The following is a 13,139-nucleotide window of genomic DNA, read 5'->3' as shown; positions in this document are numbered from 1 at the left end:
TTTCTACCGAACAAGAAGCAGACAAGAGAGCTCAGAGGGACCTCACAAAAAACCGAGGGGAGAGCCACAGAGGTCCCCCACTGTGGTCCACAGATTTTGCCCCATTTCCTACCCATCAAAGGTCAGAGCTGGGTGACCTTTGCCAGCCACTGCCCTCATTTCAGGACCAGCATCTTCATCCTGTCCAGCTGTCTGCCCCCAGCAGGATTTTACAGAAAACTCAAAGGTCCTGGATTCAAAACTCTCTGTCCTGCCTGACACTCAGCCGATCAGGACAACACAGCGCTGCCTGCTGATGGCATCCAGACCAAGGCCGCCAATGGAACTGCCCTCTGGACTGCAGACCCTCCTCCTCTGCAGAGATGGGCTGGGGACCCCTCCCAGCCTGCCTATCCCCACCCCTCTAATTGGCTCAAGAACTCCAATTCCCTTGACTTGTGTGTTCCAAGTCTCCCCTGCTGGGACTTAAGTCAGAACCTTCTGGAATAGCACACTGTTCCCCTCTGTACTTAACCAGACCCTGACCCCACTATATGCCCACCTTCCCCACACCCAGCTTCATCCTGCCATCATCCACCTTCCCTGAGAGGGTGAAGCCCCACTGGGCTTGTGAGTCCCTGCCCCACTGCCCTCACTGTGCCAGCACATGCGCATCAAAGGTGCCCTCTCTTCCCAGAGGCCCCGACGACATCATGTAACGTCAGCACAGACACTAGCGGTGGGGAAACTTTTAAGTATGCATGCACACGCACCCCAGCCAATAACATTAAGTGTCATTTTAAAAAAATGGGTTAAATAAGCAGTATCGCCGAGGATGGCCGTGCTGGGCTGATTATCCTGTATTTGCACGTTCTGGCGGTGGGAAGGCTAAAAGTCTAATGACTGAATTATCACCCTAATGCCTTTTGCTGGCTGGGAATAATCCTGAGGCAACAGCTGCCGCAGGGTTTTTGGCTGGTTTCCTCTAATTGCATCCAGATTAAGGGAGCCGTGCAGGGGCGGGCCTTCTCCATCCCTCCGGAGCAGCGGGACCTCGCAGAGCCCACACACCCAGGTCTTCAGCTTTCGAGGTCCTGGCTGCTCCAGGAGGCCCAGATCTCACTGGGACCTCACCCAGCCCATAGGGTGAGAGGTGGGAGGGTCCTGGGGAGCCGTGGGGGTGAGGGGCTGTGGGAGCTGGGAGCTTCAGAATGAGCACTTTCCACCCAGGACCCTCCAAAGTGAGGGAGCCTGGGACCCCTCTCCTTCCACCCTGCACACAGCAACCCAAAGGCACAAGGTATAGTAAAATGCACGGACGTTCTTCTGCTACGGAGGATGAGGGGGGAGCACTCTTTCTCCTCTTAGGCATCTCCTGCCCCTTCAGGGGAAGTCACGCCCCTGGTAGAAGGTGAGCTCCAAAACAGTGTTATCTGGACCAGGACTTTGTTGTGGTGCTGGTAGACTCTTCCAGCCCCGTACCAGCCGCCCAGTTCCTCACCCCTCCCTGAATCCCAGTCCCTCGCCATGTCACTTCTCTTACTGCAGGGGAGGGTCCATTTCCCCATCCCTAGATGCTGAGTCTGGCCATGTGACTTGCTTTGGCCACTGGGGTGGCAGCACGGGGGGCATCTGTCAAGGCTTGGGAAGGTGCCTGTACACTTCTGATTCTGCACCTTCGCCTTGGCCAGGACTGGCTTGCAGGAAGGATGCAAGAAGCACAGAGCAGAGCCAAGTCTGACCTCTACACACCTCGACATGTGTGAGCACCCCCCTGGGACTTAACAGCTCCAGGCATGGGAGCAAGCCCAACCCTGACCAGAAATGCCCAGCTTGAGCTGCTGCCCCACAGACTCATGTGCTAGGTAAGTGTGTGCTAGTTGAGGCCACCATGTTTGGGGGCTATTGTTATGTAGCATTACTGTGGCAATGGATAACTGTTACGCCTGTTCATGGGGATGTGGTCTCTAGAGGAGGGTCAACATAGTGCCTGGGTAACTCAAGCCATTTCCATAATGGATCAGGAGCCATCCTCCAGATGGAAAGGCAATCTTCTTTCCCCAGAAACAGAGCACAAGTCTACCCCCATCCAGCCTGGATCCTGCTGCTGGACTATAATGGTCAGTACCCTAAGATCTGGGCACTGATGGGGCTCCAGGATGGTCTCTCTGAAAGGCTCTTGGACAGAGGGGCCAGGAACTTGGAAGTACCAGTGTCAGTCTCCTGCCTGCTGGAGGACTTGGGCTCATGGAGAAGAGAGAAGCTGAGAAGGGAGGAGGCTGATAACTTCCTCTTTCCTGTTGATAAACATCTTTTTAAAGTGGCGCCATCCAGCAGCGTCAACTCTCAGTGAGAAAAGCTGAGGGCAGGAAGAAGCCTTAGTCGGGCTGTGTCTCCACAATGACTCTCAGCACGTCAGGAATTTTTCTCCCCAGAAGAATGTGCAGGAGGATTCAAGGAACGATTCCAGCCTCCTTGCTCCTGCCAGTTCAAGAGGTGGCTTCCTGTGCCAATGGCTCCACCGCTTTACACTGGCTGGGAGCCCTCCCATGCCCTTATCTGTCCTTCTCTAAATCCCAGAAGGAGCAACTGACGAGAATCTGTGGGAGCAGGGAGAGCTGGCTGGGAAGACCTGGTTCCCACGCAGAAAGCAGAGCTGCCCTGAGTGACGGCTACTGTACTGTGGCCACTCTTGCGTCCAACCACCTGAGGAGCTGACTTACAGAAGACTGGCATTCATGGCAGAATGCAGGCCCTGCAGGGAAGTGGGAGTCTTTCTAGCACTTTCAGGTGCCTTTGTCTTGGTTGGTCAGTTAATATAGTACCCCTTCCCTCAAACATTGCAGATTCCCTTCAGAGGATTTTGCGTGCACACACACACACCTCAACCCATCCAGACCCCAGTTGGTTGCAGTATTTGGTGAGGTTGGCCTTAAACAATGCCAAATGCAGACATTCCCCAACAAAGGGAGAGAAATCCAACATTTCAACAGCCTGTGCTCAGGCAGCAGATTCCTTCACATACCAAGAGGACAGGCTGTTGAAATGGACAGTGTGAAAGCCCCCAGTCCGCTGCTCTTACACCTCTTTACCCTGAAATCAGTGGGGCTTTTTTTGGCGGGGGAATGGGGGGCAGATGTCTTCATATCAGCTTTGCAGCTGTGGCTGGAGAAGCTGTGGAGTATGTTTGGTTCTTTCAGAGAATGAAGCCTGATGAGGCGGGTGTGTCCGGCTTGCAAAGATGTCTCTGGGCCTGGACAGGACCCCCTTGTTCTGCACTCCCCGGCACTGGTGGGTGCACAAGACCTCTCCTTCTGTCTCTGCCTTTCCCAATGCCTGGCAATACCCTTCGGTGGCTGATGAAGCTGGAGGAATTCCTGGGACGTGTGGAGATCCATCAAAGGCAGGCAACACGAGAACCCAGCCAGCCTGCGTGTCCAGGTGGGATGGCCGTGCATTTTGGTCCCGCTTTTTTGGGAGGTGACTTTTCTCTGGGCAGCTGGCGGGTTCCACTTCTGTCACTTCTGGACTCCACTTTTGTCCTTAATATGAAAAGTTTCCCTTCATGCCGCCCAAGGGCATTTTCCTTCCGTTTCTACCATCCCATCCCCTCCAAGCCCAGCCCCACCCCCTCCCCCATGCTTGGGACCTGGCTGAGGTTCCCTCACCCCTCGTCTGGCACAGGGAGCCCAACCTATCTGCGGAAACCGAAGCCTTCCCGGGGCGTCTTTGGGCCCTTCCTGCCTTCTCTGGGGGGCTTGGGCGAAGGCGTCTCCACAGTGCCCCCGTATGGGCAGCTCTCAGACCCCGGGTGCTGGCCTGTGCACTCCACGGCGGGCATGTAACCACTGTCCCACATGCCAGTCCCACACAGCTTGCACAGGTCATGCAGGCTGCAGGGGATCCGCGGCAGGAGGCGAAACTGATAGAGCAAACTCCTTGCCTGCGAACAGAGAGGACAGGCAGTGACGAGGGCGTTGGGGGACAGCCAGTGGCCCGAGAGCAGGGGCAGCAATACCCAGCACCCAAGGGCTCACCCTGTGCCAGGTCAGGGCGAGGGCTCTGCCTGCCCCGCCCCTTTCAACACCGTGATCCAGCTGAGGGACGGGACTCACATGGTACCCGGAGCAGTGCTCCCATGTGGCTTGACACAAAGAAGGCTCCCCCGACGGCCTTCATATGGAGGGTGAACGGGGCAGGCAAAAGCGGCACAGGGCCCACCCTGTCCCTCCCTGGCTCGGCCTGGCCCCACGGCTCCACCTCTCCGCCCTGCAGGGTCTGTTTCCACCACCCTCTTCCTACCCACCCCACCCTGACCCCAGGCCCTCCTCACTGCCCCCGGGAGACACCAGAGAGCTTTAAGAAGCAGACTCCAGCAGGAGCCTGGGAAGTGGGGAGGTGGCAAAGGCGCCCTTTATTCCACTAACTTTGGATGAAAAGTGTCCACCTCCCCTCCCTCAGCCTCCTGCTCAGTTTTCCTGGCTCTGGACTAGGACTGAGGTACTGCAGGTAGAGGACCTGTCCATCAAACCAGGTAATCTGTTCAGTCCATGAGGAGAGAGGCCTCTTTGCCAGGGCCTGATGGGCACCCTGAGCAACTGCCAGACATGCTGACCACTGGGCCTTGGTCAGGAGCTCCCAGGGTGGCTGGAGTGTGTGGACGAGGCTCTGGAAGTGAAGGGGCGGGGCTCTGTGTGTGGAGGGCGGGGCTTGTGGGGGCTGCGTGGGGGTGGAGCTCTGGAAGTGAAGGAGTGGGGCTCTGTATATGGGAGGGCGGGCCTGCATGTGGGGGCCACACTCACCTTCCTGAGAACAAGCTCCCCATTCATGTGCATGGCCAGGTTTCCAAAGTGCAGAAGCATCTGGTCGGTGGCCAGCTGCTGCTCAATGACGTCATCCCCGTAGATGGCCACGATGGCCACACAGATGAAAAGGTGGAAGTAATCCGTCTGGGGGGATAGAGAGTGGGTTCAGATAAGGCCCCTGACCCAGCCCCAGGCCCTGCCTGCAGGTAGAGGCCAAGTGCAGAGGTGCGGGGTAAGGGCTCGGGGTGAGGTCGTCTGGGTTCATGTGGCCCTGGGCAAGCCCAGCAGCCTCCTTCATCCTCAGTTTCCCCACCTGCAAATGGGCCAGTGTGAGCACCTCCATCCAAAGGCTGCTGTGACATACAAAGGGGCGATGTTGGAGCTGGCTACCCACGGGCTGCTGTTACCCTCCGGGGAGCCCTCTGGGAGGCTTTCCAGCACAGGGCAAAGAACATGCTCCTCTGAAGGCTGGCCCGTGCCCATTCTCTTGAGAGACAGTGCGTCAGAACACGCTCCAGTGGGTCACAGAACACACCACTGAGAAAGAACTTTCTGGCAGCCACCCACTGGTCGCTGTCCTCCTGCCTCCAGGCCAAACGTCCCAACTCATGCCCCAGAGACGACTCTTAGGTTTGTTGATAAGAAAGTGGGGAGAAGAGCCTCAGAGCAGAGCACGGCAGATCACGATGGTCCCCATGGAGCTCCCCAATGAGCCCACCATCTTTAACCAGCTTTACAGAGCCCATTGAGGACTCCGCTGTCTTCCTTGGAGGCTGCCTCATATGGCTGCCCAGCAAAGAAGGCCTGGCCCACAGCAGGAAGCCGGCACTTGGTCCTGGCTGGGGTACATCCTGTGCGCTCTCCGGCCCGGACACTGTGAGGGCACACCGCCTTTGAGTCACACTTGCTCTCGGGGGCAGAGGAAGGACAAGGACCACCAGGAAGCCTGTGTTTAGTCTCCTGACATCGGCCACCCAGCCAGACAGAACTTTGTTCCTTTGCAAACAGGGCCAGGAGGAGACCTGGATGCGGGCAGAAGTTATGGGCAGCAAACATCCCACACCCCACCCACTCTTTAGAGACCATTCTGGGTTGCCCAGCCCCTTCCTCTGAATTAATCCAGAATGGCCTTGATGTGGCTCAGAACGATCCTTCTGCAGCTATTCGAACTGTGGCCAGGGTTGGCAGAGGGCTGGGGGGAGGGGGGAGGACAGAGGAAGGTGCATGTCTACCTCCTCTCAGAGAGGACTCGGGGGCAGAAAAGGTGGGGCACATTCTAAATGGGGCTGGATGGCAGTACAGGACTAATCCCAGTTCACTGGACAAGGCCCAGGGCAGCGCAGCCCCTGAGGGCAAACTGGAAGTATCATGAATGAAATAGAGTCTTTCTCACTCTGGGGACACTTTAAAAGTTAAAGCACCTGGTGGTGACCACCCCCCTCTCCACGAGCTCACTCTAATGAATTAGCCTACGCCCACTGCAATCATCCTACCCCCCGCTTCCAATCTCCTGCCACTAATTTGATCAAGTGGTGGGGCCAGATGTGGCTAAATTTAGCCTGAGAAATGGCCCCATTTGTTGGGTAACGCTCTGAGTTCACTTGTAACATTAGCCTAAATGTGATGTCACGAGGGTGGCAAACCTGCTGCTGGAAAAACATGCAATGAGGCTTTGCAAAGTGGACACAATTTTTTTTTTTAAATGTGATCCAGCGTTTTGGACCATCCTTGCCAATGCTTCCTTGATTCCAGCCTGCAGTACACGTCGAGCACGCTAACCCACGCAGGAATCGCGGCCCAGACCTGGGCCGGGCTGGGGGCAGGAGCAGGAGGCGGGCGAGGATGGATGAACACAAAGACAGCCTGTGGCACCAGCACCCCATTTGTTCACACTCACTTCTATCAGACGTAACCCTTCTTTGACGTTAGTAAGGAGGGGAAACGCTGATGCACACTTCCGAGGGCTGGTGGGCGTGCCCACGCAACAGCGAGGTTTGTCTCATCCAAGCTGCTCCGGCTGCCGCAGGGAGGATGGAGCCCACTCTTGCAGAAAGGGTCCTGGCCACCTCCCGGATGCGTCAATACTATTTTTTTTTAAGGCTGATGGATTCAGAGAGACTTGCCTATCCTTTCACGTCGCCAGCTTGTTGCTAATTTGGGCATTAAAGCTGTGTGACAGGGCCAGCTCGACGCTCTCAGGGGAATTTGTTGAGGAGACAATGATAACAGTGGATGGCAAGTGGAAATCACATCTCTGGGTGGGGACAGTGGGCCAGGCCCGGGCTCTCAGAGGGGCTGATGGGGAAGCAAGATCTCGGGCCCTTTCCCTGAGCCGTCCCGAGGGGGCAGGCGGGCGGGCACTGGCTCCAGCTTGTGGGCACTGGCGTCCTGCTCGGCCCCGCAATGTCTTTCACGCTGATTGGTTGTGACAGGAGCGTGCTCAGCCCCAGAACGTGGTAATGAGTGCAGTCAGTGGGCAATTTGCATCGATTTCAGTTACTTGGGAGGCGAATTGCAGGTCTGAGGCTGGCCGCGTGGGACTGGAAGGCAGTCGCCATGTGAGGGGCGGACTGTGGCTTGCAGGGGGTCAGGGATGGTGGAGGGGGACCCCAGAGGAGGCGCACGGTTACGTGGGCACCCCACCCTCCTTTTAGGCTGGGTGCAGGATGGCTGTCCCAGCCCCCAGCCCTGGGCACCGCGCCTGACTCACCTGGTAGTGGGCCCAGCAGGCCTCCCAGATCCGCAGAGCCTCAGCCTCGGGAAACTCCCGCTTGAAGCACAGCAGCAGCCAGCGGTGGCAGAAGAGCATCTGCAGGCCATCCTCGCCCAGTGAGACCAGGTGCTGGTAGAAGCGCAGGTGCGTCAGCCGCAGCAGCTCCCGCAGGTACAGCTGGGGGCGAGGCCGAGATGAGTTAGCCCCCCAGCCCCGAGCACACCTGCCTGCCTGGCCCAGGAAGCCCACTCCCACCGAGGCCCTTCCTCGGTCCACCCCTCCCGCCCACCAAAGCCTGTGTGCCATGCGTGAGGTCTCTACCTGCTACATGTCACTGCACCCACTTGTTTTGTTCTGTCGCTGGAAGTCTGACTCACACCTGTCTTTGTCATTTTAGCCCAGATTTCATACTGTTTTGGAGGCTGTGGCGTGGCCCAGGGCAAGGCAGAGCACAGCACCCTGATGTGGACCAGGAGAATAGTGGCAGGAAGACCCCCAGGCCTCAGGCGCCATATGGGGCTGTTTCTGACGCCCCCTCCCTTCTGGGATGTCGAGCAGATCATCCATTGACAACGCCACCTCCCCCACACCCACTCAACCACCTTCCCCTCTGATCACCAAGATCCATCATCTTCCAGAGCTGATTTAGAGCAGAGAGGGGGCGTTTCTGAACCCCAAGAGGCTCAATTCCTGCACTTAAGGTCACCACCCAGTGACTTGGGATAAGATGGAGGCTATTTCTGGCAACGTCCTGCTCTGGCTGCTGACTTCACCAGCACCGTTGTAAAATCAATCTCCGGCAGCTAACGAGTCACGGGGCCTTGTGCTTCGGAGCCCATCGGGGCGAATGGCATCAGAGCCCGTAATTGCCTCCACAGGTACCGTGGAAACCTGACATCACAGGGCCGATGCAGAGAGCACAGAGTGGGCAGGCTCGGCTGAGATCCCAGCCAGATCCTGGGGTGAGGGCTTGGTGACTCACAGGCCCCTTCCCACACAAGCGACCCATTGTTCCTACTTGAGACAGCCGCTGGGATGGCACGGGAACTGATTCTGAGGATCCTTCCCGACTGGCCAGTCTTTCCACCCAGTGGCCCACAGCAGGGTCAAGTCCAGGCACGCAGCTGAGCCCCTCCCTCCCTCACGGGTGCCCCCCACCCCCGCTCTGGTGCCCGGCACCTTCCAATCCCCACCTGCCTGCTCCTGGCTCCCCCTCGTCCAATCCCCTGCTGTGTTCTGCTCTACCATCCATAGTCTTCAACGGCTTCCTAATGGCAAGTCGACGGGACATGCTCCTTGGCCTGGCATTTGAGGCCCTCCATTCAGCTCGACCCCCATTGCATGTGGGCCACCAACCTGACCAGGGCACCCAGTGTCATTGCCCAGAGAGCTCTGCTCAGCCAAGTCTCGGCAGGCCTGACAGTGTCCAGGGCCAGACCCCATGTGCCATTGGGTCGGCCTAGTCCAAAGAGACACTGGGACGCCTGTCTTGGTTCCCACCTCTATCACCAGAGCTCTTTCTGTATCACTCCCTGGCACCCAGCATCCTCTCCTCACACTGTCAGCTTCCAGACCAAGAATCTCTTGCAGACTGGGGACCTGAGACCATCTCCCAGTGCCAGCAGCACCCGGCAGGAGCTTGGAGTGCACAGGTGCTACGTAAGGAAAGAGTGCACACTCCTGGCCCTGCCTTACCCAGCTCTGCCTCCTTGCTCCCAAGTCTCAGTGCTGCCTGGTCTGTGTAGGTTAGGGGAGGCCATGAAGGGAGGGGTGCCGGCTGCGCACAGCAAGCCTGCTGCCCTGGAGGTACGGTTGTGACAACTACCCAGCGGGCCTCGAGGTGGTTTCAGGAGCCCCTCCCATCCCCACCCCCAGAACCCTGGCTATGTTGGACCCCTGCAAGGGGCCCAGATGCACCTGAGGAACCATTTTACACAGCACAGGGTCAGGTGTGATAGGGACCCCCCCCCTTCTTTGTCTCCCAGGGAGCCTGGGTTGGGATGCCACATGCAGGGAGGTGGGAAGCCACAAGGGGAAGGCCCTGCACAGTCTAGACTCTGGACCTGCAGGAGTGTGAGGTGGGGATGGCAACATGTGTCCTGGGACCTGGGAACAGCATGCGTCCCTCCTGGGGGAGCTGGCCCTACCCCAGAGGCCCAGGGCTAAGCCCCCCACAGTCCATTGGTAAGGCTGTCCCTGGCCTTTCTGCTGCTTGCTGACCCACAGCAGCCAAGCCATACACAACTGAGAGCCTCACCAGCTGTTTCTCCATGTCCTCATCCCGAGGAGAGCTGACAAAGATCGTGTTCTGCATCAAACCCACAAAGCACCAGAAGGTGTCTGACTCGTCCAGGACCTCGGCCAGGATGGGTGCCACCAGGTCCGACATGCCCTGGGAGTAGCCGATGGCTGGGTTGTACACCGCATAGTTCAGCAGGATCCTCCTGGAGACGCAGTGCAGAGAGCAGGGAGGTCAGTGGAGGACGGCCACAACACAGCAGTGTGTTGTCGGGCAGGCCAGTAGAACCCCAGGCTGGAGACCCTGGGCTGTCCGGGCCCCCATCTTTCGCCTTGATCTCAGAGGAAGGAGGGCAGCTCTGGGACCATCTCCAGAGCCTGGGGAAAGGTAATGGCCTGCAATTAGGCACTCACCAGCCCAGCCCCTCGAGAGCAGGGCAAGGAGGAATGTGGGTCTGATTTTCTTAATTGTCAACTGCCTGTGACAAAGGGTGGGCTGGCCAGGAACGTTTTCATGGGCTGCTAATTTTGTGCAATTATTTGCCAGGAGGTAGCAGCACGTCAAAGATGCCCGCCTCAGCCCCGTGTGGCTTTATCATCCAGAAGACCACCCAATGGGAGACAGAGACACTCAGGGGGAGGCTGGCCCACAGCTGGTGTGAGACAAGCAAGGTTAGGCTTAGTGGATGCCCAGCGGGTGGGGCCTACAGGCCTTCCCTGGGCCTCTAGGACAATAAGAGACCCACTGACATTGCCTAAAATAGCTAACAACCCTCTGATTCTGGGGCACTGAACCTGGAGGAAAGACCCCTGACCCCTGCAGAAGCTGCTGCTCTTCCACTTCCCAGAGGGTCAACTGAGGCCTGAGGGGTGAGGTGGCAGATGGAGTGAAACGGAGGGGGCAGGAAACATGCCGGCCCGGAAGGTGGTACCTCATGCTCTCCACATTGGGATTGCCTTCTCCTCGGAAGAACTGGTTGCTTCGATCTGTCCGTACCACATCCTTGTCCACGGTGAACTGCACGTTCCGCCAGAACGCTCTGTGCTCTTCAGGGGTCATGGAGAGCCTGGCATGGAGCAGAGCGCCCGCTGGGGGGTCAGCAAGCGGCACATACGCTCCCGGCTGGAGCGGGCGTCCCGCCCAACCCCGCCCAACCCTGCTCCCAGATGGGAACTGGGGCCGCTGGCAAGCCCTCCGGCTCCCACTGACCTGGGGTGGGGGGGAGTGCACAAGGCTTTCCAAACATTAACTCGGCCTCACGGGTCCCAAACAGAGAGCTGACCGTAGCCCCGGGATCAGCGAGGCCCAAACGGACCTCAGCAGTCCCAGTGCCCCCCAAACACCCCCGCCACCCCGGTGTTCTGCGGAAGGATGTCAGTGCCTCGTTAAGTACGCTGAAAAAGTATTCTAAAATCTTGACATGCGAGCTAAAGAGAGCCAGTCCCAGGGCCCGCCGCTGGGGTAATAACTGCACTTATCCAGCCCCATCGCTCACGGTCCTGGGAGACCCATTTTTCAAGGAAACTATGGGTCACGGAACATATTATCAATGCTGAATTGCACCTCAAATTGCCTTTCCAAATGGCATTTCCCTCCGCGGCGCTGGGGTGGGTTTCCCTCCGCGGCGCTGGGGTGGGTTTCCCTCCGCGGCGCTGGGGTGGGTTTCCCTCCGCGGCGCTGGGGTGGGTTTCCCTCCGCGGCGCTGGGGTGGGTTTCCCTCCGCGGCGCTGGGGTGGGTTTCCCTCCGCGGCGCTGGGGTGGGTTTCCCTCCGCGGCGCTGGGGTGGGTTTCCCTCCGCGGCGCTGGGGTGGGTTTCCCTCCGCGGCGCTGGGGTGGGTTTCCCTCCGCGGCGCTGGGGTGGGTTTCCCTCCGCGGCGCTGGGGTGGGTTTCCCTCCGCGGCGCTGGGGTGGGTTTCGTTTCCCTCCGCGGTTCGAGGGGGCCCCGGCCGGTCGTCGCGGTCACCTTTTCTGCTGGATCTCGGCGTATTCCTTTCTCTTCTGCATCCGCAGCGCCTCCCTTTCCTCCGACGTCGACTCGTGGCTGTAATAACGCAGCAGGAAGGGCCAGACCTCTCCCCGGATTGACACATCAATGCCGCCGAAGAAAATGGCCTGGAGGAAGCGGCAAAAGTTGGGGAGGGGCCAAAGCAGGGCCGCTCAAAGGACCCCCAAATCCCCGGAGATCTGTGTTTTGGTGGCTTTGCTGCGCCTTCTTGACAACTGATGCCTTGATTCAGATCGCTGCAATTTGCACATGTTTGGAAGGGGAAAGTGCCGGCCCCCCATTCCCATACAGGACACAAACCAGGCTCATTTCAATGTCAATGCCCCCCCTGGTGCGGCACTCAGATTAACCTGTCGTTCTCACGTCAGGGCCTAATCCCGGTTTTGGAATCGCGGCGCGGGCTGCGAGCTCTGCTATACAGGCTGACGCGGGGTCCTCCAAACCCGCTCCGGAGGTTGCTTTTTCATCGCAGCGGCTTTGATTGCTCTATCGGGCGCGTTCACACAGCCAGCTCTGGCACCAGCGGACGCACCCCCCGGAGGCGGCCCGTGGGCATGGCCCCAACCCCTGGTCCTGAATCGGGCCCCGCGGGCACACCGGGCCTCACCTTGCGGAGCTTGTACTCCTCCTCCACCTGGCCCAGCGCGTTCAGGTGGCGGAGCCAGGCCGCGACGTCCAACCGTCGGTACATGCTCTCCTCGGGGTGCGTCTCGGAAGACGGCAGTTTGGGACGCCGAATGGAGAACTGCATGCACGTCTTTTCGTCGGCGACCTGCTGGACGGGAGGACAGTTGGGGATCAGTGTCTCAGCCGCTTCGCTTTCGAAGCCAGCCGCGCTCTTCGCGGGATGTAAGCCTTCCTCTCTCTCTTCCGAAAGGAGGAGGACGCCTCTTCCCTGCATACAAACCCCTAAATGGCAAGTGTAATTAGACACAATTCAAATGAAAATACCGTCCTCTTACCATGGTCCCCCCTCGCGCTCCCGGCTCCCGGCCCACTCCCATCGACCGCCGTCCCCCACTCTCCCTCCAGCCCCGCCGCAAAGACGGAGTTAATGCCTCGGACGGCCAACTTCCCTCTGCCGGGAGGGCCTGCAATAAATTACATGTGATTGGCCACATACAAAGGGATGGCTGTTCTGCGAGCGGGGAGCCCGCCTGTCAGGTTGTCTCCACGGGCAGTCACGGATCCAGGGCAAAACTGCAGCTGACATTTAATTCAAAAATCAAAGGTTGTTCAATGTAGGGGGAAAAAAAAGCCATGCTACTGTAATAAGGGAAGCCAGCAGGAGGCTCTGTGGGAAGGAAGGGAATTTTAAAGTCAGCCCGTTTCTAATAAGCACATACAGTATCTTAACCAGATAATTAAAGAGCTCTTATTACATTTGTATGTAGATTG

General features: G+C 58.4%; 1 protein-coding gene across 1 annotated transcript; it reads right to left on the bottom strand.

The window, feature by feature from the left end:
• Window positions 1–662: 662 nt before the first annotated feature.
• On the bottom strand, window positions 663–12,754 carry TBC1D16 (TBC1 domain family member 16). The gene is made up of 7 exons (XM_022589423.2): window positions 12,349–12,754; window positions 11,700–11,848; window positions 10,668–10,802; window positions 9,755–9,941; window positions 7,495–7,674; window positions 4,782–4,928; window positions 663–3,922 (listed from the first exon to the last, which is right to left on the bottom strand). Exons 1-7 carry the CDS (start codon window positions 12,640–12,642, stop codon window positions 3,674–3,676), a joined length of 1,341 nt encoding a protein of 446 aa, XP_022445131.2. The 5' UTR covers window positions 12,643–12,754; the 3' UTR covers window positions 663–3,673.
• Window positions 12,755–13,139: the final 385 nt, after the last annotated feature.

The sequence above is a fragment of the Delphinapterus leucas genome, chromosome 19, assembly GCF_059928025.1.
Source record: "Delphinapterus leucas isolate spDelLeu-1000000601 "Yukka" chromosome 19, BTC_Dleu_Yukka2, whole genome shotgun sequence".
Taxonomy (NCBI): Eukaryota; Metazoa; Chordata; class Mammalia; order Artiodactyla; family Monodontidae; genus Delphinapterus; species Delphinapterus leucas.
The sequence above is the reverse complement of the archived record's forward strand: the minus strand, read 5'-3'. Positions and strand labels throughout refer to the sequence as shown.

What these genes read in the sequence shown, in the direction of transcription:
- TBC1D16 (XM_022589423.2), bottom strand. Translation starts at nt 12,642, where the DNA reads ATGCAGGGAAGAGGCGTCCTCCTCCTTTCGGAAGAGAGAGAGGAAGGC. An exon ending in CCCAATGTGGAGAGCATGAG is followed by an intron (nt 9,942 to 10,667) that starts GTACCACCTTCC and finishes CTGCGTCTCCAG; the next exon opens with GAGGATCCTGCTGAACTATG. An exon ending in CCTGCTGGGCCCACTACCAG is followed by an intron (nt 4,929 to 7,494) that starts GTGAGTCAGGCG and finishes CTATCCCCCCAG; the next exon opens with ACGGATTACTTCCACCTTTT.